This window comes from Haliaeetus leucocephalus, unplaced genomic scaffold (assembly GCF_000737465.1).
Source record: "Haliaeetus leucocephalus isolate CR32 unplaced genomic scaffold, Haliaeetus_leucocephalus-4.0 Scaffold189, whole genome shotgun sequence".
NCBI classification, from domain to species: domain Eukaryota; kingdom Metazoa; phylum Chordata; class Aves; order Accipitriformes; family Accipitridae; genus Haliaeetus; species Haliaeetus leucocephalus.
The window spans coordinates 230,968-256,297 of NW_010972625.1; the positions used below are offsets into that span (position 1 = coordinate 230,968).

Consider the following 25,330-nt stretch of genomic DNA (forward strand, 5'->3'; position numbering starts at 1 on the left):
ACCTTTGGCATGCTTTCTTTTCAGTTTTTTTGCTTTTTAATATATAATACCTCAAGTATAGAACCTCAGGAAAAAGATTGGGTTTTTTATTTAAGGTATCTTGGTTTTAAAGTGATCATTTCCAAATTAGCATGACCAGTGACAATTTGTTCTGCATTTGACAGCCATGAGGAAGCATTTGCAGATATACAAACCTCACAAGTAACAAGGAATCTGGAATGGGCTGTGTAGACCATGCTCAAACATATGGGTGATGAATCAAGTGATTTCAGACTTTGTTACCTTTATCAATTGAAACTCTAACTTTGGATACTCCTAGTCTTTTTCAAAAGAAAGTGGGATAGCTTTGATTAAATAATCTGCATTAGTTCTAAATGAACCTGTTTCAGTTTGCATCAAAGTATGCGTTCTTACTTGACATCAGTGACTTCCTAAAACTAAATCCCTGAGAGTACAGCTTATGATCACAAAGCAGAGTCATATGCGAAGACAGTAGACTGCTCCTGAATGAGTTTAAAATACATCATTTTTTTCTCACTGTAAAATATTTCTAGTGTCTTTATACACTTTAAAGATCCGGTAGTGCTTGCTTGTTTAAGCTGCAAGATAGCTAACCTTAAAATAACATTACCATCATTCACTTATTTTGTGTCCCTTAATCATGATGTCACGCTTGCTCAAAATATGAAAGTATAAGTAACTGAGAAGAGATTCCACTTTTTAAATTCTCAAACTTAAGAAAATATTTTCCAGTATTGTAATTGGTCTTGCCATCACCTTTCTCTCCTATCTAGTCAGCAGTTTGGAGTAGGTGTTATGCTTGCATGATATAAAACTAGAAAAATGAGCCGCAATGTTGTTTTTTGAGTTTAATATATATATAAAAGTGTCATTGTGTATGTGCTGTTGAGTAATTTACATTTCAAAGTTTATATGAGTTTTAGAGCCCTTTCAGACTAATAGTTTGTATGCTACCTCTGTAACAGAATTTGTGTGGTTAGTAGGAACCATAAGTGGGAAATTAACTGCAGTACTAATACAAGTGTCTTATGCAAGTTCTTACTTAGTGATTCAGTATGACCATCAGTAATAGGCCTGATAATTGATCTGCCTAATAAAAAAAACAGGTTTGGATTTAATGAGTTGTAGTATGAATGGAAGCAGTTGCTGGAATCTTTGCACCATTAACACCACACTTAAGAGCATGACTTATGAATATAAGCTGCTTGTACTTTCATTTTGCATATTGAGTTTTGCATTGTATTTCCTGGAAGACAGTTCTTAACTACCGTGACCGATTCCTGCCTCCCCCCCCCCCACTTCCAGCTGAACAAATTATTTTGCCATGAATTCCTTATTCTGCAATTTAGTAAATCCAGATTAATTTTATTCACCATTTTCTTTAACTAAAAACTTTCAAGTTCCTTATTCCACAGGAAAATGAGATTTCTCTGACTGGACTAGTAACCGTTAACCTGACAGATGCTGAACTTGCTGTTACTTCCCCATCAATATTCTTCAGTTTTTAAAGAGGAAGTTTCAAAAATTATTGCGTTTGGTTTTGTTTTGCAAAGTGTAAAAATATACTTTGTTTATAATAAACTTAGTTTATAATAAACTCAAATGTTAATTATATACTTTCATAGAAACAGTGTAGCTGAAAAGTTCATGTGTATATGTGTTTGAATTAGCTTGAATAGTTTTTCCTTTCATTTCCTATCGTGAGTTTAAGAAAGAAATGGCCTGTGTTACATACAATTATTGAATTTACACTGATAGTGTCAGTTTTGATGCAAATGTGACATCAAACTGTTTAGGTCACTCAAATTTCTATTATTTTTTTTTTAAAGCTCATTCTGTTTAAGTGGTGATATCTTGCTACAAAGTCTCTCTGAATTTCTAATTGCTTTCAGTTGAAGACATAAGGCTAATTTAAATGGGTATTCTCTCTAAAAGTTAATGACTTTAAAATAGCACGTTTATGTTATGGTTTGATAACCTATGCTCTGAATATTAATTTTTTGTAACACTTTTTTCAGGCTGTAGCATAATTTAATTCTGGAACGTGCCCTCAAAATTAAGTTTCTGAAGGCAAAATATAGGGAGAGCAGTTGCTGCAGACTGTGTTGGTTTACAGGCTTAACTTCTCATAATCCCATTAAACTGAGGTTCACACAGTGAGAGATTTAAGCTACAAATGAGATTACTGAGCTCAAAGTTATCACAATAATCAGAGAAGTCTGACTGAAAAATCACCAATCACTTGAAGTTAATAGTTGTACTGCCCTATGTAGTGACAATGAAATATAAAAAGGTGCCTACTGTTTTAACTTTCTTCCATTGAATAGTTGGTGTTCTAGTTCTTTCTGATTCTTAATACACTATAGTTCTCTATATAATTCAGTGTAAATATACTTTGATCACAGTTCTGCACATGAAGTCAGTGTCAAAGTGTAATATTACTACTTCCAGGAATTCAAAATTACTCATTCTAGTTACTGTTCAACATAACACTTACTGGAAAATGAATAATTTTAAGTGCTACTGATTGTTTTGTTATTTTTAACAATTTAAACATCCATAATAGCTCATATCTTCTTCCTGTGTGTGCACATGTCTAGTATGTTTTTGTTCCAGATGAAAAAACATTTCTGAATCTCTATGTAAGTTTAGGCTTTTTTGACTATTTACTGTCTAGAAAAATGGAATTTCCATTGGTTCATTTCAGCATTAGACTTTTCATTTAGTTCTTAGCCTGTTTCTCTATTTTCCACCTCTCCTTTTTTCCCTACATTTCCTTTGCACTTGCAGTGTTTCTTACTCAGCTACCTTCTTACTTGCTTCTACTGACTGACTTGTTGTGCTTAATCTGTGTATCATTTCTTGTCTGCGTTAGGTTGACTGTCTTCTGTCTTCTAATTTTAGTGAACAGTGGGGCCTTTTGTGTTGAGGGCAGCATAACTTTACACAGGTGTGACATCAGTTGAAATAGTATGTATTTAGGGAGAAAAATAAAGGGAGTCTTCATTTTGGTTTGAATGATCATCAAGTTTAACTTCCTTAAAATTCAGAACTTGAAATATTTCAAGAGCTGGAAACAATATTGTTGATTTAAGTGGAAGCAGGATTGGGCTTGTATTTCATGTGTGTGCATGCATACATTTTTCTAATTTTTTGGAAAATGTCACCTTAATGTTCAAAACTATTTACAGGAAATGTTATGCAGTGAAAATGACATATAAGAAAAAGGTTGAACTGTATAGCTGTTGAATAAATATGTATTTTTTTTCTTTCTAGGCTTCTTAATCATTCAGTTTCAGTAAGCACAAGGAACAGGCCAAAGCAGCCAATGGAATCTGAAAAATGGTATTGATATACTTAAATGTATCATAGCTTTCAATATTTTATTAATTTAATTTTTAAGTTTATTCTGTGTCACTACTGCCATCTTCTGTCATAATGTTTTTAGCTCAAGATGAAGTAGAAGCTACACAAATAATCTGTTCTTGAGATTCTTTTTCAGTTAAAAAAAAATAATCTGTTCTTTTGAGCCTCTAGGAAAGTTGATGTCATCCAGAAACTAATTTGTGGGTCTGATCATGGCAGCAATGCAGGTGCCTAAAGACAGGTATTCAGTGATGTTTTAGGCATCCAGTTCCAGTCCAGAAGGTCATGTCTCCCATAGGTAACAGTCCTGCGCAAATGCATTAGATCCTGTTACATAAAATAGCACTGTTAGCTGTGCTTAGGCATCTAAATTTTCCTCCCTGGCAGTCCTTTTGTGCTCTTAAGAGCTGTTGGAAAAGTGTTGCTGGGAGTTCAGCCTGCAGAACCTTTACGTAGTTTGTGGAGGATGTGTCAATGAGGAAACCGTTGTCTGCAGGAGATGTACTCTTATGCTCTTTTTCGGATTAAAAAATACCACCACAAAACAACAGCAAACAAAAATACCCAGAGCCTTGTCTTTAGGAAATTGGGAAATCACAACTTCCTATTTCTGACTCTACGGGTGAGAGAGAACTTTGCAAGTTTTCAGCCCTTGCTCCCTTAAGGAATCCTAGATCAGTTCTTTTAATCAGTTTGGTCAAGAAGTAATCTATTTTAATTTTTAAGCAAAAGAGGGAGAGCTTACTGGCAGCTTTGCAATGAGAACTCCATTTGAACAGTGGCTTTTGTGATTCTTTTTTTTTTTGCCAGCCCCATAGTCTTTTAAAATCTATACTTTCAAAAGTATCTGTATCTGCTTGTGTCCAGACCCCAGTTTGAGTGTGAATGTTAGAGACAAAAGCCGTAACTGCTGGTGGTGTTGCTAGAGAGCACTAGGGGTGGTAACAGCTCTCTACAGTTCAGGTACACATCAGGAAAGCATTTACTTGAACAGAAAAGGGACACACTGTAGATATTTCAATGTGATACATCCTATTTTGGCTGTCTTCTCTCTCATTGCTATCTGCGATTTTGAAGAGCTGGTTGCATGTATGTCCCGTGGTTATATGAACCATGCTGCAGCTATTAATTTGCATTTGGAACTTTCCAGTCCTTGGTTACTTAACATACAGTATCTGTTCTTTGGGATGCTGTCACCTATTGTAGTGTACAGCTATGTTAGGCCTTCATATTATAGGGTGATTCAGGAAAGGTTAAATTTACCTTTCCCTGTTTTGTTAATACAACAGAAACAGTTCTGAGACTTCAAAACAAAACAAAAACCAAATAAAAAACCACGCCCAAAAACCCCCAACCCTCACCCCCCTTAATTTTGGAGTGTGCACGCAAGATAAGGTAGATGTTGCAGGCTATTTGTTGTTTTATTGCACTGATATATGAGCCCAAATCACACACTGCATAAGGAACATACAAAGAGAGTAGAAAGACTGTCATATCCCTAAAGAATTTACACTTATAGAACATGTCAATAGATGTATATGTATCAACAGCAAAACTTGGTTATTTATTGCAGCAGTTCCTGCAATTCTCGACTGGATTGCTTATCAAGCTATTGGACATGATTCAGCCAAATTTCCTATGCCTAACAGCTTTAAAAAGTATTATTGGTTTGAGGCAAACAGCAAAAAAAATGAAGGAAAAGGAATACAAAGTAGCAGAAGCTAAGTGCCTAGTTGCTTTCCCTTTAGGATTTATTATAATTGGTCATGGTGTTATGTCCTTCTTGCATTCAATCCCCAGCTGCTAGCTTTTTGGTATACTGCACAGCTTCTAAGCCAGCTGTCAGAACATGAATAAAATGGTTGCTGGTAAGGTGATAGAATTGAATTTCACAGAAACATTTAGAAAGAAAACTTTGGAGTGCCACTGAATCTAAACATTTTTATCTTCCTGAGAACTTTCAATAAACTCAGGCAGTCCATGTTCCAGAGTGTATTTTTTGAGATTTTGCAGTTTCACTATCCCATCTTAAAATGTTTTTCCCTTCCCTATGAGTATAATCTTCTATTTTACTGTATAGAGCTAACAGTGAAGCATGTGAGTCTTCCAAAAGTTTAAGAGTAGATCTTTTGTCAGCTTTGAACAAAATGTTTCATTGGTTGCTTTGAGAAACAAAACAATGAAGATGCATTAGTAATATCTAAAGATCAACATGCTTAAGAAAAAGCTTTATCTGAATAAAGTACTGTAGTGTGGAAGACCTATTGTCAGCATATGGTAAAGGAGAGTGAAATGTGATTTGAGATTTTAGTCAAATGATAATACATTAGCCACACTGTGACATCCTTATACAGGTAGCCAAAAATACAGAGAAGCTGCTTTTTAAGTGTTCACTTTTTGATGTTTTAAAGTACACAAAGTAGTAAATTTCATACTGCCTCTCATCTTAATTTCTAGTGTCTCAACAGATGAAGTGAATTCCCCAGTGTCCCCATTCAGCTGGCAGGTAAATAGTCAAATGTAAATGTGGTGGCTTCATATTTGAATAATTTGTTTGGTTGTTTTTGCATTTCTGGCAGAAAACTTTTATACATTCATATGGTTGCTTACACACATAGTTATTGTAGGTATGTAATTGTGGTGGAAAATGTAAAACCTTTGGAGAATTTACGTTTGAAGATAATTTGAAGTGTATGTAATGGAGGCCTTTTTTAAGAACATATGGTACTAGCTTTAAGATCTTGAAACTAATAAGACATAAGTTTTACTTACTTGGTTTTAGTATTTCTTTGCATGCAAATTTTATTGCCTCACTATAATGTTTTTTTGTTTTTTAAATTTCTAAATGGTTTGAATTATATAGGCCTTTCATTCCCCATACCTCACTGAGAAACTTGCATGATATGGTAAAGTTGCAGTGAAACTGCAGAGAGTACTTTTTAAATTATTTTAGATTTTAATCCATCAGGTATTTACAATTGCTTTAAATGGCCTGATATTCTAATATGAAGAAATAGTTGGAAATGTAGTTTTAGCCTTGTGAAATGGTCCCTTCAGATTGTCTGCTTTCAGTTTTCATAAAATAGATATTCATACATAGTCATTGTTATTTTAAGACTAAATCTAGTTTAGCTGTCTCTTCAGAATGTGTTGCGTAATACAATACTTTGAAAGAGAGATTTCTTTTACAGCTAGTTGATGTGTATAATCTTTTAGATAGGAACAGCAGACAAACACTTACATTATCTTGTTGTAGCCATCCTTTTCCTGTGCAATGAGTATTCAGACTGAGAAATTAGATTTGCTAGTGGCTAACCACACTTCTAATTTTTTTGGAAGTTATTCATCGCAGCCTTAGGTGGCTTCCTAACGCACCTGCAGAAATTAGGCTTAATGCAGAAAGGGTATTATTTTCTTAAGGATTATTTCATAGATTCTTTTTCTTCTATGAAATATTTCCTTTCAAATCGTAAAACATAAGTGATTTCTACCAGAATCACCATTAAGACTGATAATACTTTCATGTCATAAAGCTAGATCGAGGCAAACAATTCATAATTGTAGTTCATAATAATTTGTGTTAATGCACACAAGGTGTATTTACCTTTTATGTAAAAATACTTCTGAACTCTGTAGCCACTGGAAAACCAGAAGGATTCAATGGATGAGCAGCACTGGCCAGAAACACAGCCAGTGATTTGGCAGAATGAAGAAAGAAGGAGAAGTAAACAAATTAGAAAAGAGTATTTCAAGGTAATGGGGGGAGTGTGGGTGGATAACACTTTGTTTTTTTAATGAGTAGTAGAAACTAAATAACTGAGTAAAGGTGAGAAAACATCAAAGTTTGTCATGCTTTTAATTTTGTATGTAACCTGTAATTTTTTTATTTGGCTCTTTTGAGTTAAATAATATATATGTATGTGTTTAGGGTTATGTGAGAGTGCAGGAAAATCAGAAGGAAAAAATCTACCAAAGACTTTGTTTATCCTTTAAATAAAAGAAAGTAATTTACAGTTGTCTTCTGGTAAAGCCAGAAACTAATTTTCAGTCATTGGTCCTTCCCAATCCATTTTGAGTGTGGGTTGGTTTGGTTTTTTGTAGTGCAAGAAAAATACACATTACTTTTTTGGGCAGCATGGTTATAAGCATGATCTATGCATTTTGGTTCTCACTGCATTAGTTTGCATTTGAGAGGAAATTTTCTCAGTATTACTTTACTGCTGTGGAGTGTACCACTGGTCACCAGATGTCAGTGTCTGCTTATTGCAGAACAGATATGACGTTACAGCAGCATGAGATAAAATTTTGTTTTGGGGTATGGTAGAGAAATAAGAGAATTCTGACCAGTGCTAGGCTGAGTTAAAATTAAATTTGTCACTTCTGAAATTAGTTTCTTGCATCTTTGCCATCAAACATGTTTATGAAATGCTAGGGAACATCAAAGAAATTAAATTCTAGGGAAAAATACAGCTCGGATAAACAGCTTCTATAATCACAAGAATTTTTTTTTTCCTGAATAGTTTATGGAGTTGTATCCTCTTTCCAGGGTTTTCATCCCTAAATTAAATTTGCCCTGCAGCATTTGAGGGGAAGGGGAGAAACTTCTAAGTAAAACAAAATTCAGTCATTTGACTCATTAAACAGCTGTGCTATCAATACAAATGACCTGCATTAGTGATTTCTCATAACTTTAAAGGATGTCTTTAAATGCTAATACAGATTTTAGTTTTGAGCTCTGTGGTGGAAGCAGCTACCTGAAATCACATTACATACAGCTATAGACATGTCTCAAAAGTGAATTAAGCAGGCTGTACCAGGAACAAAAAATACTGTATCACTGATAGTTTCATTTGCAAAAACAACGCAATAAGCAAGTAGAATGAAGTCTGTCTTCCATGGCAAACTGGGGGAAAAAAAATTGGTACCACTGCTGTTCTGAGAAACCAGTGAAAATACAATTCATATTGTGTCCATGTTTTCTTGGCAAATAAAAGCTCTTTGTATAATCCTATCTGTACTGCCAAACATTAATATCTTAAGAATACATGCCAAATTACGGCAATGGGCATCATTAGAACAGGGAAACTTTACTTGAATCAGCATCTGGAAGTATTTATAGAGCATCTTTGTTATACATATTATATATTTTTATTGTTCAGTTGTACTGTGCAGTAGTAGGGCAGGAAATTGCCCGTGAGAATCGGAACTCCTTTTCTTGTGGCATTGCACTGAAGTCTCACTGGAACCTGAAATCTTTGTTGTGTTAAATACGTAAAAAGAATATTACCATTTAAGATGATTTTATCAACCTAAATGCCTTTCCCCCCCGCCCCGGATTAGTTTGTAGTTGTCTTGGATCCTAGCTATGTGCAAGCTGAAATTCTTGTTAGTGTATCAACAATAGAAAAGAATTACTACATGCTAGGTTTGATATGGTTAATTACGGTGGAAAAACATGAACACAGAACTGGCCAAAGGCCTGTATAAACACAAGTCAGCAGTGGAGCTTGCAGGGCATAGAAGATTAAGCTTTGCCTTATCAGCTGCCAAAGTAATATATTGCTTTGTACCGCAAACATACAGGAGATAAACCCAAGAAGAGAAATATTCAGTCATGGATATATGTAACAGGTCACTACCCCAGAACTACCTGTACTCTGTGCATAGTTTAAAAAACCAAAACAACCACCAAAACAAACAAAAAAAAATCCCAAACCACCAAAAAAACCAGAAGAATCCCACAAACCAACAACTGACACTTTACTGAATCATTCTGCAAAAGACATGTTTAATTTGCACAGAAAATGAACAGCAGTAGGATAGCTAACGAAGGCTGCTTGTCCCAGATCATGATTTTTCAAGAGAGATGCTTTTCACCATTGTTGTCAGCATCATACAGCATGTAGTTCAAAGGCTCTTGAAAATTCAACTCTGTAAAGCTGTTCAATTTTAGTCCAACAGTGCTCAGTTACAACTTTGAAGAAGATGAGCATCTTTCATGCATAACTAAGAAATACAACTTTCTATAACAGAGCTATGTAAGTTTGTGTGTTTATTAATATTAAAGAACACAGTTGCAATTCAGGTTTCTCTTCATTTTTAAGAAATTCTTCTAAAACCTGTATGTACCCCTGCAAGTCAGATATTTGAAGGATAACCATCCTTCCAGTTCCAAAGTTAGTCTCTTAATTTAGCCTGTGTTGTGTTATATCATAAAGATAGGTAGGCTGGCCATATACACACAATGCACTTATCAGAGTTTGGTAGTGATGGATCTTTTTAATTCTAGCTGCATGTATTTTCTATTTTTTGTACACTTGCTCTGAAGACAATGAAATATGCTTATTTTCTTAAATACCACTTTTGTAAATTTCTTCAATCCTTCCTTCATTTCCTACACTTTTAGGAAATTTCCTACACTAATCAGGAAGTGGGACAGTGATGAAGGCAGTGTGCAGCAAATCAGACAGACATGGAAAAAGTGCTGGTCTTAAATAGATAAAAGGATGTGATCAGGCTTTGAAGTTATAAAGGAAATCTTGGGGGTTTTTTAATTTAATTTTTTTAAAATGTCAAGTCAATCTCTCAAAGTGTAAGCAAACTTAGTTACATAGCAAAACATATTGTAAAAGTAACTTTCACAGGTTGCATAATTTTTCCTAACAAATAATGCTTCAGAGTAGCAGTTGTTAAAATCTTTTCACTGGGATCAACTGTTATAGGCAGTCAAAGTTCATGTTATAAAAGTATTTGGTTTTAAAATGCTCTTATCTCATTTACATAACTAAGATCTTGTCTAGCGTAGGAACTAGATGTTCCTTTTCTGGTTTGTTTCTTTTTTGCTGGTTTGATTCAGTAATCTGTTTTTTTTTTTTTTTCCTCAGCAGCTTCACTAGTAATAAGTAACATCTGAATGAGATCAAGCCATTTAGTTCAAATTAAAATCATACTTCTATTTTAAAGTAATAATTGTGTGTGTTTTGCAGTATAAGTCTTCCAGAAAGAGTTCAAGTGGAAATGAAAATGATGAGGTGAGAAATAGTAATTGTGTGAAATAGTTAAGAAAACATTTTATTCATTCATCTTTTATGAACACCTATGAGCCACAGTCACAGAACAGGAGAACGTTGGCTAGAGTCCACACAAACAAACTTTGCATTCCAAAGCCATAGCAGAAATAAGTATTATACTCCTTTATTTGAAAAAAAGTCATCAAGATTGTGTACTGGGGAAAAGTAGGACATTTACTTGCTTTGGTAATAGGAAAGTTAATTCTCACCTATCAAGCAGAGGTAACGTAAAAGTAGTATTCGACACAAAGTGAACAGTGTTTCCTTGATTTATGTGTTTTTAAATTTAGTTGCTGCCAATATATCACATACTTGATAAATGTTGCATGTCTCACGTATTGTGTATTTCATAATTTCATGTTTCTTGTTAAACCATAATTTTCATTTTTATAATTTCATCTCTTTGATTTCTTTTTAGCAAGACAGTGATAATACTAATGTGTCCCCACAGTCTCCTGTGTCGTCTGAGGTACAAGTTTGTGGTTTTGTTTTTCATTAAACAAACATTTCTTTGTGCGCATTACTTGTCACCAGGTTTTCCATGCAGGTATAAAGCTGTTAGTTTCCTTTAAAACTGCAATTAGAAATATTTCATCATAATAAAAATTCAAAAGTATATAGAGACTAGAGACAGATATTACAACTTGGTTTACCTTTGCAACTACTTGATCTCTCCTAGATTTTTCTTCTTTTTGACTGGTGTGTAGAAAGGTGCATTGCTTTGTCTCCATTATCTTTTGTAATGAAAAAAGCTAATAAAGCAAAAATCAAATTTGCAGTATTTTGTAGGAGTCCTCTGTGCACTAGCCATCCAGAGGATTTTCAATAAAACTTGTGGTTTAGTATTTTATATATCACAGGGAACACAAGGGTACTGATACTTCTTAGGGAGTTTCATCGATTCTGGCTGTCACCTTTGTGGTGCAGCCTTGCAGCTTCATTCACTGGGCACCATTCACTGGTTGCTCTCCTTTTTAAGCAATGTCCATGTAGTCTCACTGTGGCTGCACTACGCTACTGAGCTCTGAATAAAGCATACCAAAAATTATTAATATTTCCACCTCATGTCAATAAGGAACCTGAGGGAGCAGAATGAGAACATCTCCCAAATACAGTGAAATGAATTGAAAAAAGGATATCTCATGTACATACCAAATTACTGAGTGCGTCTTCCTTTTTAGATGGTGAAATGAGAAAAACCTGATCTTCATAATTGAAAGTAAATGTTTCCTAAGAAATATTGTGATATTAAGTGTTGGGAGGATATTTGCATTTGCTTACAGCCTGTTTAGAACTCTGTCCACAGAATGGTTTGCAGTAGTTGGAAATGGTTTAGAGTACATTTTAGTTAATCTGGTGCTGCTTTTCTTCCTCAGTAAGATAATTTTATCTGCATGTAGTGAGGTTACTTTCATTCCATTTATTGTCTACTGTCCCCTTCAAAAGAGTGTGTTACAGTTAAGCAGAAGGACTCACTTTTCCTAGGCAAGAATAATTTAAACACTGTCTTGATGGGAACAAAAGTTAATTCTTTTAAGGAATGGAAGAAAATTGACTTTACCTCTTTTAACAGGATTATGAAAGGACAGATAGTAACACTCATGGTCCGTTTGGTCTCAAACCAAGGTCAGGTAAGCTGCTGTTCTGTAACATAGCATGATAGAACAGATGTTTATTTCCCAGGCTGGAAGAGATGATAAGGATAGCAGATGCATGAATTGGAATGAATATGAAGAGATGCTACAGTACAGCAATCCACTCAGTGTACTTATCACAAGCACAGTACTGGGAAAGACGTAGACAGCTGCTTTGGCAAATGAATAACTGAAAGTTCCCCAAGTTGCACAGTGATTTTTTTTTTTAATTAATTTTAAAAATTTTTTTCCCCACTGATTTATTTGTGCATATTTAGTCACTGCCAAAGAACAGGGAAACAGCATGCAATTGTTCTTGAGACCTGACAGATGAGGCAGGAAGGTTTCAAGAGAAGCAGATTTTTGTAATTTGTCCTATGAAAGCATGCTTTGAGCAGAGCTTTGCCAGGAGTTTTATGGCTTAGTGCTTTGCTGCACCCTGACTCTTCCAAGACTGCCCTACCCTCTTAAGAAGCCTGTATTGTCTAAACAATAGACTTTCAGTACTCTGAAATCTAGGTAGAAATAATACAGGGTTTTTTTCAGTTACAGTATTCTTTTGTTTGCAAGTGTCTGTGAACATTGGATGTTAACAGTGTAAACCATAGTTTGGAAAAGCCACTGTGCAATCGTTTTTCCAGTTAATAACCACTCTTCTCTGTTTTTAAGGGAACAGTCTTCATGCAAATTCATAAAGAAAGAATGATCTCAACTCTTCAGTCTAATTTCATTCAGTGTTTATGGTAGCAAAGTTTGACTTCCTTAATACTAGCAGTTCCGTGAAACTTCTGTGCCAGAGATAGTTTAGTTGCATGTACCAGGACATGCCTGGCTGTGATCATTTAGAGGCTTCTGAGTTACCTACATCCTTGGCTGCAGGAAGGTGCAGATTTGATAGGAGGAAGGAGGCTTGTTAAGACTTTTCAGCCCATTTTTTCTCAGTGCGGTAGTAGGCTTCCTAGGAGCCACTCACTGCCAGCGTGTGTCTGTAAAACAGCAGCACCCCTTTCACTCAGTTCTAGGAATGTGAATGGCATTTTGTTTTTTAGTTACAAGCCAAAATCTTTGTGGATTTAGATGCTTCCATAGATACTGTTGGTAATGTGCAATTATATTTTTCTATACACACACAAACTACATGCTTTCATAATGTATAAATTCAGAGCAGTGATTTCAAGATTATCTATAAAATTTCCTGTTATTTTTGATTGTTAGATCTTTTGCTAAAATCCAAACTATTAGAAACAATATAGAAAGTTCTAAAGGTGTAAGTATTGATTTTTTTTGTTGTTGTTCAAAAGCATGGGGTAAAATACTTAAGGATATAGTCATATTGCTACAGAAGTGTTTTTATTTGCCAGTGTTCTATAAAATAATAGAATTGTCACTTGAAGGCTTTCTGACAGTGAAGAATAGTAAAGTGAATGTCTGAACTTTTAGATGAGACATTTCATATTTTTCAATTAGTTCTTTAATAAGCAATTGCTGTGTCTCTGCATATGCACAACTAACATGCACATATGTGTGAGTGTGTGTGTATATATATATATATAAAAAAGTCTTTCACTGTAAGTTATATCGGGAAGTTCTGTCTCTTTTTTAGTCTCCATAAAGACTTTATACTTGATTAAAAGTAAAACACAATGAAAATACTTTCAAATCCAGACTGCAAAATATGCTTGGAGAATTGCAAATGCAGTTGTATATCTTAAACAGATATTTGAATATTGAAGTCGATTCTATCTCCATATTTTCTAGTTATCCATTTGCACTTAAGATGATCTGTGTATTTTATTTGAAAGATAAATTTCATAGCATCTTTTACATCAGGATACTTAAATATATTTGTTCTGAAAAGTTCTGCAGCTTTTTTCCCACTTTTATCCTTGGTGGCAGGTTTTTAGTCATTGCATTTTTAAAATCTGAATTCTGAAAACTAACTTCATTAATGTTTAATAGCTTTCAGCCGTGCATCACGTCAGGACTATGGTGCAGTGGACCCTGGATTTACAATGAGGAGGAAAATGGAGCATTTAAGGGAAGAAAGGGAACAAATAAGACAGCTTCGTAATGTATGTACCATTATTTACTATATGAGTGCAGTGCATTTAGGTTGCTCTGTACCACAATTTAGACCTTTATTATAAAGGCCTGCAAATCATGACAGTTGCACAAGGGCATCTCTGTAGTGATATTTCTTCCTAAGGAGTTTCATGTAACAGGCTACACTGATACTATCTTTGATCCAACCAAAATACCAACCAGGAACTAAATGGGGTTTTTTTAGCTGAAAAATGAAGTGAAATGAAAAATGAAAATTTTTTTAGGTTTCTGAGGTTTTAGTTTTTTCTAGGGAGACAATATGTCTGCTTGTGTTTGCTGCTATTTGACCTGAGATTTGAAGGAAGATGGTCATAGTCTTCTGAATAGCCAAATGCTTTTTGAATATAGAGAGTTGCTACCAGTTATACAATACTGAATGGGACCTACATTTCAGAGTTCCAGTAAGTTGTTTTCTCTATAGTTCTGTTCTCAAGATATTTAACAGTTATAGTTAACTGTGAATTGTAGCTGCTCTGCTTTCCAGGGCAGTACTAATTCTAATTTGGGGTGTGACTTCTATGAAGACTGTTTCTGTATTTGTCCGTTTTACTTACTTTGCACTTTACTGAGCGGTGAAGGCTTGTTGCTGGTGTGGGGAAAAAACATTCCCTGCTTCCCTTCTCTGTTTTGCAACACAATTGTGGGCACTTCTTGGCCACCCTTTCCTCAGCTATTTAACTGTCATCTGCATGAGTGAAATGGCCATGCCCGAAGTGGTTGTGTTCCCCTCTTTCTTTTTTTTCTCCTTCTCCTAGTAAAATGGTGTATGATTTCAACCCACAAATTCTGCACACTAACAGCTAATGAGGTATTCAGCCTGACATTTGCGTCCTTAAATTCTGTGCTTTCCTATTGAGTAGTGAGTTCATCTTATGGCTTTGAGAGCTATGTATCATGGTAGTTGTTGGCTGCATGTCTTTTTCAATGTATGTAGCTATCTCATAAAAAACAAAAAAAAACAGGCAAAGGGAATGTAATGTTAATGATAAAGAGAAAAGGATATCTGTACTAACTAAAGTGTGAGTTAACTCCATTTACTTCACTTTAGTATTAAAATGTCCCCTTTAAACTGAATACTTCAAAATACCCTGGAATTAAAATTGAAAATTAGCTAATGCTGAAAGTAACTTACTTATGGACTTCTTAATAGAATCTTGAATCAAGGTTAAAAGTAATTTTGCCAGATGACATTGGAGCAGCATTGATGGATGGAGTAGTTCTTTGCCATTTAGCCAATCACATAAGGCCACGTTCTGTTGCCAGCATTCATGTACCGTCGCCAGCAGTGGTAAGTCATTTATCTCACTTTTGTTGCATCTTGTGTGAAAACAAGCTTTTGAATTTCAATACTAAAACATCATTAATCTTGTTTACCTTTTTAATTGGCTACATTCCTCACTTTGATTTTTCTGCAAGAAGCATTAAGCAAGGCTCAGAAGTCTAGTTTAAGAGCTATTTTCATATACTGAGTCTCCATAGAATTTGTTCTGTGTTTTAGCAATTGTAACTGAATTTGCATCAGAAATGTACAATATTTCACAAATGTATGATGAAGATCTAACATCCTGTCTTTACAGCCTAAACTCAGTATGGCAAAATGCCGAAGAAATGTTGAAAACTTTCTTGATGCTTGTAAAAAATTGGGCGTTCCACAGGTATACTAACTGCTTTATTGACTTATTATTAAAAACAACAGAAAATGTCAGCAAGATGGGTGTTTTGGGGGGCTTAATTCAGGGAGCAATAGTGATGATAGTACTGACCAGGGAACTTGAAGATATGAAAAGAAGTGCCATTTCTGGCCTGTGACATGAACTTGAGGAAGCTACTTTATGGGTTTCTAGTCAGTTCCTTATAGTAAAAATAATACCTCCTTGTTTAGATGATTATTTTACAGAAGAACTGATGCGAGAGGGTGATGTTGTAATATTTGAAAGTCTTGAGTTTAGCAACTCAGTTTGGAATGAATTTCAGTGTCTGCCTGGGAAAAACCCTGCAATTACAGAAATATGTAGCCTAACTGATTAGCTATCTTTTTTAGCATGGCCGTAGTTGCAGCCCATTATTCATGCTTCTGTTGCCCAAGTTCATCGTCTTACTTCCCTGGAGGGGGACGGGGGACAGGGACAGTGACTAAAGATCAAATAATTTTCTGCATATTACAAGAGACAAAAAAACTCCCTCAACCCTTTTTAGTGGAACAAGAGAATTAGTTCATGGATTTAGAAGCTTATGTTACTGGTCTGCCACAGCTTCTATCTAGTGTGGAGCCACAGGCCATTCAGAAGTTAGAGATGCTAAGATTTACCTCCTGAATTACATGTAACACCAGCTAGCACTTGGGAAAATTGTTCAGCTTGTGCTGAATTTTGAAACTGAAATATGACTTTCTTGGGGAATGGCTCATTACTGGGGACCCAGTTTGTCAGCACTTCTAAGTTTTCCCAAGGGAAAAATTGGTAATAAGGCTACAAAACAAGGGAAGGGGGAAGTAAGCCACTGAGCCAGCAGTGCCCATCAGCCTGTTTTTCTTGCTCTGCTTATGAAAAGAAACAGAGTCTTTGGCTTTATGAAATTAGCAGTCTTTTATGTGTCTTCTGATGTTGTCATAGTTTAACACTTTAAACAGATCTTAGATATAATTGGTTTCTGAACATTCTGTTACTGTAGAGAACCACATGCAAAATCTAAGGTCGAAGACATTTTCTATGCAAGTGTCTTAGTGATGTATGTGTGACTTCAGAGAGAACGTGTTTGTTACCTGCCTTTGGGGGAAAAAAAAAAGAATGAAGCATGATACACGTACTGCTTTATTTTGCAGGAGAGACTTTGCTTGCCTCATCACATTCTGGAGGAAAGGGGTCTGGTGAAGGTTGGCCTCACAGTTCAAGCTCTGCTTGAATTGCCTACACTGAAAGTATCTCAGCTTTCCTCCATGTGACGTGACTTCTTCGAAGCTAGACAACTTACCGTTCGATCTGTTGATCTGTATTGCTCTGAGGCAGTTCAGCTTCCTACATGGGAACATCCAAGCCATCAAAAACTAATATCTGTCCAGATGCTGTAGAGAGCCTTACTTTGGAGTTGTACATGAAAACCTTGGAGTCAGCTGACAGTTAAAAGAACATAATTATTCTTTTTTTTCTTTTTTGTAATTGGATGCACAAAGAGATGGTGGTAACATCAGTTTCTCTTTCCAGTTAATTTAAGTTAAAAGCTGCCATTTAACATCTCTCAGTGTTACAGTTAAATGCTGGATTTCTTTTCCTACATTGAAAATGGTGTTTGAATTATTTTAGAAGTATAAAGCACATTACCACCACCCCACCCCGCCCCTTTACTCTTTCAAGTCAATCATTTGATTTAAAGGTAAGACAAAAATGTAGCCATGGTATGATGGTAAAAATGCAAGCGACTGATCACTTGTAATCCACTTTCACTCTCTCAGAAAGCTTAATATTTGTGTTCTTTATTTTTTGCACTCCTGATTGTAACTTACACACTTCTAACATTGCCAGTATTTAGTCTGAGTGTATGGTGATTACACAAAACAGTATATAATGGGAAAAGGACACATTTTACTGAGTTTTTTCCAGTCTTCTAGGTTGGTGCCAAATATTTTTTTCAGTTGTACTGTAGATTGTTTACATGTGAAGTGCCTGTGTAATTGATAACTCTTAATAGTCTTAAACATTTTTGAAATTTCTTTGTTTAAAATAGATAAAATGGAAATTTTAAAATATTTTAATAGGTTTTTGTAAAATCAGTATGTGAAGATTTAAGTAATACTTCACATTTTTGATGTTGGGTGTTTTAAGTTTGTTGCACAATTTAATTGGTTATTTTGATGTCTAATAATTAGAAAATACTGTAAATACTTTTTATTTATGATATTTAATTTGATAATACCTAATCACTTTTGGTTTAATGTATTATTGGACAAAAAAAAAGTTGTCTACTTTTCTTTGTTTGGGACAAACAAATATACATGGTGAGTACGACATGAGGACTAGTGATGCATACAGAGTAGTTTAGGACATTTTGATAAAACTGCCAAAATCTCAGGTTTACGCTGTGACTTTCAGGATTTTGTGTAATATTGCTCCTGATCTCACGTTACGTTTTTACAACAGGTTTATCCATAATTAGTTGGGAAATATCAATGTTTATCTTTTTTAGTGTTTATGGGATTTATTGTATAATTTACACAAGTGTGGCATAGCACACAAATCAGTTTGTACAAATGTCACTGTGCTGAGACATTAGATTTTTCTGGATAAATGTGAAAGAAAAATTTCCACTGTGGTGGTTTTTTGAAACGTAGGAGTTTATGCATTTGTTTGCTTCTGCACAAATTCTCGGTGTTTTGAGAACATTCTGAAACCATACACAGTTGAGTTCTCTTGTCCAAACAAGTTGCAAATAATTTCATAATTTTAGTAATAGATCTGTTTGCATTAGTTTGTTCTTCATGAATAGGTAGCTCAATTAAAAAAAAAAAGTTCTGACTGTCACAGATTTTCTGTTTCAGGCTACATTGATTTTGATTGAGGGATATGTTTGCCAAGCATGTAACAAGATTTGATTCTGTTCTTTCCAACTGATCAACACCCCATGTAATATAATTCATAACAGAATGAGGGAGGGGTATAGTTTACTCCTTACTTCATTTACTATAGTCCTTAAAATCAATAGCTGAGAGGAAAAGTAACCTCTTTCTGATGACAAGACTTTAAAAAAAAGAAAGATAAATTATTTTTAAATCCATCGCAACAAGCTGATTCATGTTTAGTAGTTAAAAACCACTAATGTTTTTATAGTATTTTCTTAAAATACAGCTCATGGAGAGGCTGGCGTAAAACTTAATTTGCAAAGTCCTAGATATAAATCTTAGGTTACATAAATACTTGTTTAAGGAAACTGGATTGCTTTGACCTTTGAAGTACGGTATTTCAAATCTGTCTGGTTTTTAAATCATTCACATAATACTTGTTTTAACAACTTAAGTCTCTGTTTTTTGTTAAAGGCCGTATCTGAAAAGTCATGCTAAGACTAAAATGATAAAGTAATATAATTCATTGAGCAAAATGCTTGTTTGCTACATTTGAAGAACACAACCATTCAAAAAAAAAAGTTGGTCTTTCAATTCCTTGCTAAGGTATTGACAACAACAAAGTTCTATTTTGGTATGTTAGCCATAGAATTGCTAACTGTAAATTGTCACTTTCAGTTATCAGGCTTAAACTGATCAACACTACTATTTCATTGTCATATTTAAAGATGTTTTCTGATCTTAAAGTAACTTTTTTCCTACTATATCTAAATTTTTAAAGTTATATCACAGTGTAAACATTAAGAATTCCCTTGATGTAGCATGCCAGATGATTACAAGGTTTTTTTAAGCTTAGCTTATTTCCTAAGTAACTTGAAAACTGGATATGCAATTAACATACTCATTTTAAACTGTATCTCTGAAGTTGAAAACTACTAAAATAACTTTTTTTTAAGTACTCTGGACTTCTTCCCCACAAACTTGCTAGAAACAGTCTTACTTTGCCATTCATTGGAAATTATTATGGCCATGTTCATGCTTATGGGAAAGGATAATAATGACTCTTCCAGGGCTTCCTTTGTAGCATTGCAAAGATTAAGGCCTTCAAGTACCCTTAGGAGCAATCTGAGAAGTTCCACTGTGCCTGGATGAATCTTTTCTCATCTCTTTTTAGCTGCTTTTACAAATAATAATAATCTAAAGCTTTGCTAAAGTTGGCTGTTCCCATTGTGATTTTTTTTTTTAGGAGCAACTGCAAAAAAGATGCTAAAAAAGTTTTGAGTTCTAATTTTAAAGCAGCCCATGGAAATTGCTGCTGTCTTCCCTGTACAAGATTTTGCCTACTATTCCCTTTCTCCCTTTCCATTTGATTCCCAGAATCTTCTTACTTATTTTTGTTTGTTCACAGATCTAGTGACTTGACATTGTTCGTTACTGTATGCCACTTTCCTCCTTCGTCTTTACTTTTTTTAAAGAAAATGCTCCAATGACACTGGTGACTTCTGAGATTCCAGAATCCCTGCTCCCAACATTTAGTGTGTTTGAGAGATCCTTTCCTATTTTTAGGATGCAATGTCATTACTTAATACTTGGTACAGCTGATAGGATGGTTAAAAGCGGACGCCTGCCCAATTCCTATAGTAGTTGCTCAGTTTTTACTTTGGATGTGAAGAGAAGTCACCATTAAAAGCTTTAGGAAACTGCATTAAGTTTTCCTAATAAATTTAAGAGTTAACTAGGGTGCTTTTGTTATTGTGAATGCTATACAAAGTTACTACAATAATGTGGTGTGAACCATAAATTACTGAGTGAATCAACATACTGACAGGGCTTCTGGCCTTGTGTGTTTTTTCTATTTTTATGTCATTGGATGTCGCACATGAATGATCTTTCATTTAAGCAATAAAGCCCCAGATATTGTGAGATCTTAAAGCAGTGGCATTAGAATAGTTGTAAAGTGTGGTGACTTCCCCCACAGTATCTCAGAAATGCTTTTCATCTATTATATAATAATGCTAATCCAGTGTGCTAGCTGGGGCACTGCTGAGGATGCAGTAAACCATCTATACCCATGTATCTGGAGGCCTTCCAAAATATAAGAACTAAAATTATCATAAAGTACAGAGGAATACATTTGAAACAATAAATAACTATGACAAATAATAAGAATCTCTGGGTAAAACGCTAGCTTCACCGAAGTCAATGCAAGTTTTGCTCTTAACTTCAGTAAGGATTTCACCTTTTTGGTTTATGGAACACCCAAGTTGGAGCCCATAGCAAACATGGCTTAAATTTGTTTGACACTAGCAAAGCTTTAGTGTCACATTCTTGACTAAGAATAGTGACCTCTGGTAAGTCAAAGGAAGCTTTAAAATATTACACTGATTCATTTATTTAATACAAATTTTCTGATATGCCATATACAATATTAAGATGGTAGGAAAAATTACTTTGAAGCACAGCTTTCATATTATGGGAAGGTATGTTACCTCAGTAAAATTGCAGGTGAGGACTACCATCAGTTATTTACTGCACTAAAAACTTTATTTCAAATATCTTACCGTTTACCAGCAGTCTTCTCAGATTTTGACATAAATCTGTAGCCAAATTAAAACAAAAAGTGAAAAGGCATCTGTTTTCACTAAAATTGAATTTCCATGTCTCTTCTCAGTATTGAAGAGAAGGAAAAAGGTCTGACATTTCTTTTCTGCTGATTTCTTAAATGCTTGTGTGAAAGGTAGTTGTATCTAATACAGCTGCGGTCTGCCTGTTTGTCTCGGAATTGGTCTGTGTACCAATGCAGAAATAAAGCACATTAATAATTCAACTGAGTTCAACCAAAAGCAACTTGTGGAAGGTTTTAGCAATTTCCTGCAAATAGGAGATGATTTTGTATTGGTAAATCAAATTTCTCTTTTTCATCTCTAAATCAGGCTAACGTATGTGTTTCTTTCAAGAGGTACATCATATTAAAGTGACCTCTACTTCAAAAACAAAAGCAAATAAACATAACACCACCCCAACACACAAAAAAACTGGTGAAATATTTCCTGTTTGTAGGTGACTCTTTGGAATTTTAAAAAAAATCATTAAGACCAGGAATGGGAAAGGCAAAGTGTAGTTTTCCAAGGAGAGAGTGCTCTGAGTTGATCTCACACTGAATCACTTCACAATGAAAAGCTTTTAGTTTTAGTAGAGAAAGAAAGGTTTTGTAGCTGCTTCATGGCAAGGGAGGCAGATCCTTAAGTACATGGAGCTTTCCGCAGAGGTTACAACAACAAGAAATTTGGCATGTTTGTTTTCCCAAAGACTGTATGTTTTGGATAGCTCTATCCCAGTGCTGCAGAATGCAGAAAACATTGCCCATTCCAAGCCCTGGGTAGGGTACCTAGTTGGTGCCATTTGCACTACCCTCTGGCTTTGTAGTGATGAGACTGCAACTTCTGAAGGAAGCACCTCCTTACTTCATACTGCTGCCTCCTCCTGCATAGGCTGCAGAGTTCTTTTAAATACGTGTTTGCAGTCTGGATAAAACACGAAGGAAAGCAGTAACTTTACTTGAGAGTAATAGATAAGTAGATGTTTGCCAGTATTTAACTTCTACCCGCAAAGAATGACGTAGTGAGACAGAGCAAGCTTGCTCTAGGAACTACAGAACTTCACTGATTGGAAATTGCACCATGGCTCTTAACAGGTTAGTGTGTCACTTGTCCTCTCATGTGAGTGAATCAGAACAGTAATACTGTTTCTTGTTCCATATGCAACACACTGTGGGATATACGTAATTCACTTACAAATGGAATGAAAGGCAAACTGTATTTTTTAATCAAGAATTTTATGGCACAGATCTCTTTGGTAAAATAACTATGAAGGTAAAAAATTATTCTCTTCCTGTGAAGAAAATTTCTGCTGGTCTTGACTGTTAAAATAGAGAACATATGTGATTAACTGAATTTTAGTTTAAACTTGCCACTGCACAGGAACAGTTCTGGTTCCTGTGTTTCTTATATAATAAAATGCCACTTTGCTTTATTTGTCTTTAAGTATTTCACATAGTACAATTCTGACAGCATTATTTTAAAGTTATGGTTATATGCAGTATTTGTTCCCTCATTGTTTTTGATCTTTTTTTTTTACTTTTTTTAACATGGGAGGCAAAGGGAGGCAAAATTGCTATAAGCTACCTGATTAATTTCTATGGAAAGAATAAAAGTTGTTATAAAAATGACATAATCAGTCATTTTTAGTTCAAATGTTTTATAGCTGACTGCATTTTCAAAGAAGAATTTTTAATATAGTTTTCCCATATACATTTAGAATCTAAATTTTAAACAAAACCAAAAAGTCTTTGCAGGACTCCTTTAGTATCTTAGCAAATATTAAAGGAGAATAATAGCTCAAACTGACAGCAAATTTAATTGTTTTGGGAAACCTTCCCTTTTGGCAGTGTTAGGTTTATGGTTGGACTCTATCTTAAAGGTCTTTTCCAACCTAAATGATTCTCTGATTCTATGACTTCAGTGAGACCAGAATGTCCCTCAGTAGTTTTCTAACTGAGCTACAACATAAAGTTAGTGATTTAAAATGAATTCTTGGCACTATGAGGATTTCCTCACTTCTTTAAATGAAATATGGCAAATGTAACCTTTTTTTTTCCACAAAAGTTTTATGAAGGCAGGTTGTAAAACAGAATATTTGGAAATAATCACAAGGATACCTTTTTGTTTCATTTTTAAATATGAGTGAACCAGTGAAACATTTCCAGAACTGCTATATTTGTTTAGGATTTGGTCATGCCATTCCTGGCATGGGAACTCCCATTGTTCAGTATTAGTACGCTTTCTGGAGCATGTGCAAGATTGTGCTCTTCACATGCAAATGTTAATACGGTTGTGTTTCCTGAATTGATGTGTTACATTAAGCATGGCTGCAACTGTGGGAATTCTTAGCTGCAACTGTTCGTGTCTGTTGCAGCAGCAGGTGATGCAAGGCTTTGATTCCCATGAGGGGCATATGCAGGCATTGCAAAAGGGTTGTTTGGTGGATTATGTTGGGAATAATGTGAATAGTTTTTACTATTATGTAATGTGTAGAACAAGGAAAATGTGATTGCTTTACGATTATCATTCCGTTGGTATTCAGTTATTTTATTTCGTAACTCGTGATTATAAAACTCAGAAAATGCAATGTAACCAAATGATCAATATGTAAATGTGTGCAGGACATGACAGAAGTAGTTCTGAGGCACAGTTGGAGAGTGATCATTTAAAAATAGATGCTTAAATTGTGTATATATTTGCAACATCTTTGATAGTGCATTTTAATTCATTCTGCATTTCATATTCTTGTAAAGTGCATCTTCCACACTTCTGGAGATTGTCTACTTGTACATACTAAGTCTTTTTTCAGGACTTCCATTATTGCTGGAGCTTCCAACATATATGTTTCTTTTGAAAAATGTTCCTACTGTTATTTTTTTGTAAATAGTTTTTTGTATTAAATTTGCATGGATAAACCCCACATTTCTAAAACCAGTGTACATACTCTGTGTATAAAATACAAACTGTTTCATACCTTTCATGCAGTCAAGTTATTCAATTTGATTTCACTTCGGTTTTTATATATTTGTTGTAAGTAATAAGAATTTGTTGTATGTTCTTTCAAATGTTTTTGTTGCAGTTTTGATAGATAAGTGACCTGCCTCATGACATATCAGGAAATATGTTCTTTTATAGTGACAAACAAAAGAAATGTTAACTCTTATTCCAGGGAAATACGTTACACTTTTACATATGAAGCATGTTAGGAATTTGGTTTTGACCAACAGGGATGTAAGTGGTGAGAACACATGAAGATAAAGATGCCTTTACTTGTAGCAAGGTCTTTATATATTTACACACTTTCCTGTCTTACACAACGTGAAAACCACCCAGTGTCTTAGAGCATATGTATCTGGAACAACATAGTTTTTTGAATCTTGCTAATAATAAGCTTAATCCAGTACGGAAACTCCTACTGACGGAGGTGATCTGCTTCCCTTCTGTTCCCTGGATTGGATCTGGCAATAGCACAGGTAACCTTGTGTGTGGTTTGCAGTCATTAATTGCTAGATCCAGCATTAGGGAAACAGAACTGCCGGTGTTTGGAGCTGTAGTTAAGTTAGGTTATTCAAATGTAGGTTAAAATAGAATTCTATCCAAGGAAATTGATTTTACCTTAATGTCTTTCTGTTTATTTAAAGATCTGGATAATTTTATTATTAGACCTGAATATTGAAACTAAAAATTCTCTTTTGAGAGATGTTTTTCCCTGTGAGACTTTTCATTCTGCACCTGCATGCACCCAGCTGTTCTTTGTTTCCTGATGAAGCACAATTTGGGACTATAAAGCAGAAATTGAGGAACAGCACTACAAAGAAAGCGAACACCATCCCTCAACAAAGGCATCTAAACAGTTGGAACTTTTTTTGCAGTTATTGATGAGGGGTTTGTGGTTGAAACGTTCTGTGAGTCTGTTGTTCAGTTGCCAGCTACAAAGAAAACTTCCCTATTATGAAAAGGCTTTTCAGGTCTACAAAGGAAATG

At 34.8% G+C, this 25,330-nt stretch overlaps 1 protein-coding gene across 1 annotated transcript in view; it reads left to right on the top strand.

Moving 5' to 3' along the window:
* Nucleotides 1-19,317, top strand: part of LRCH2 (leucine-rich repeats and calponin homology (CH) domain containing 2) — a 31,283-nt gene extending 11,966 nt beyond the window's left edge. The window contains exons 12-21 of the mRNA XM_010565331.1: nt 3,298-3,366; nt 5,845-5,893; nt 7,024-7,140; nt 10,374-10,418; nt 10,876-10,926; nt 12,031-12,088; nt 14,051-14,163; nt 15,345-15,482; nt 15,772-15,849; nt 17,016-19,317. Of these exons, the coding sequence (XP_010563633.1) occupies nt 3,298-3,366; nt 5,845-5,893; nt 7,024-7,140; nt 10,374-10,418; nt 10,876-10,926; nt 12,031-12,088; nt 14,051-14,163; nt 15,345-15,482; nt 15,772-15,849; nt 17,016-17,135 (838 nt within the window). The 3' untranslated portion in view covers nt 17,136-19,317. The remainder of the gene's footprint in view (nt 1-3,297; nt 3,367-5,844; nt 5,894-7,023; nt 7,141-10,373; nt 10,419-10,875; nt 10,927-12,030; nt 12,089-14,050; nt 14,164-15,344; nt 15,483-15,771; nt 15,850-17,015) is intronic.
* The last annotated feature ends 6,013 nt before the right edge of the window (nt 19,318-25,330 follow it).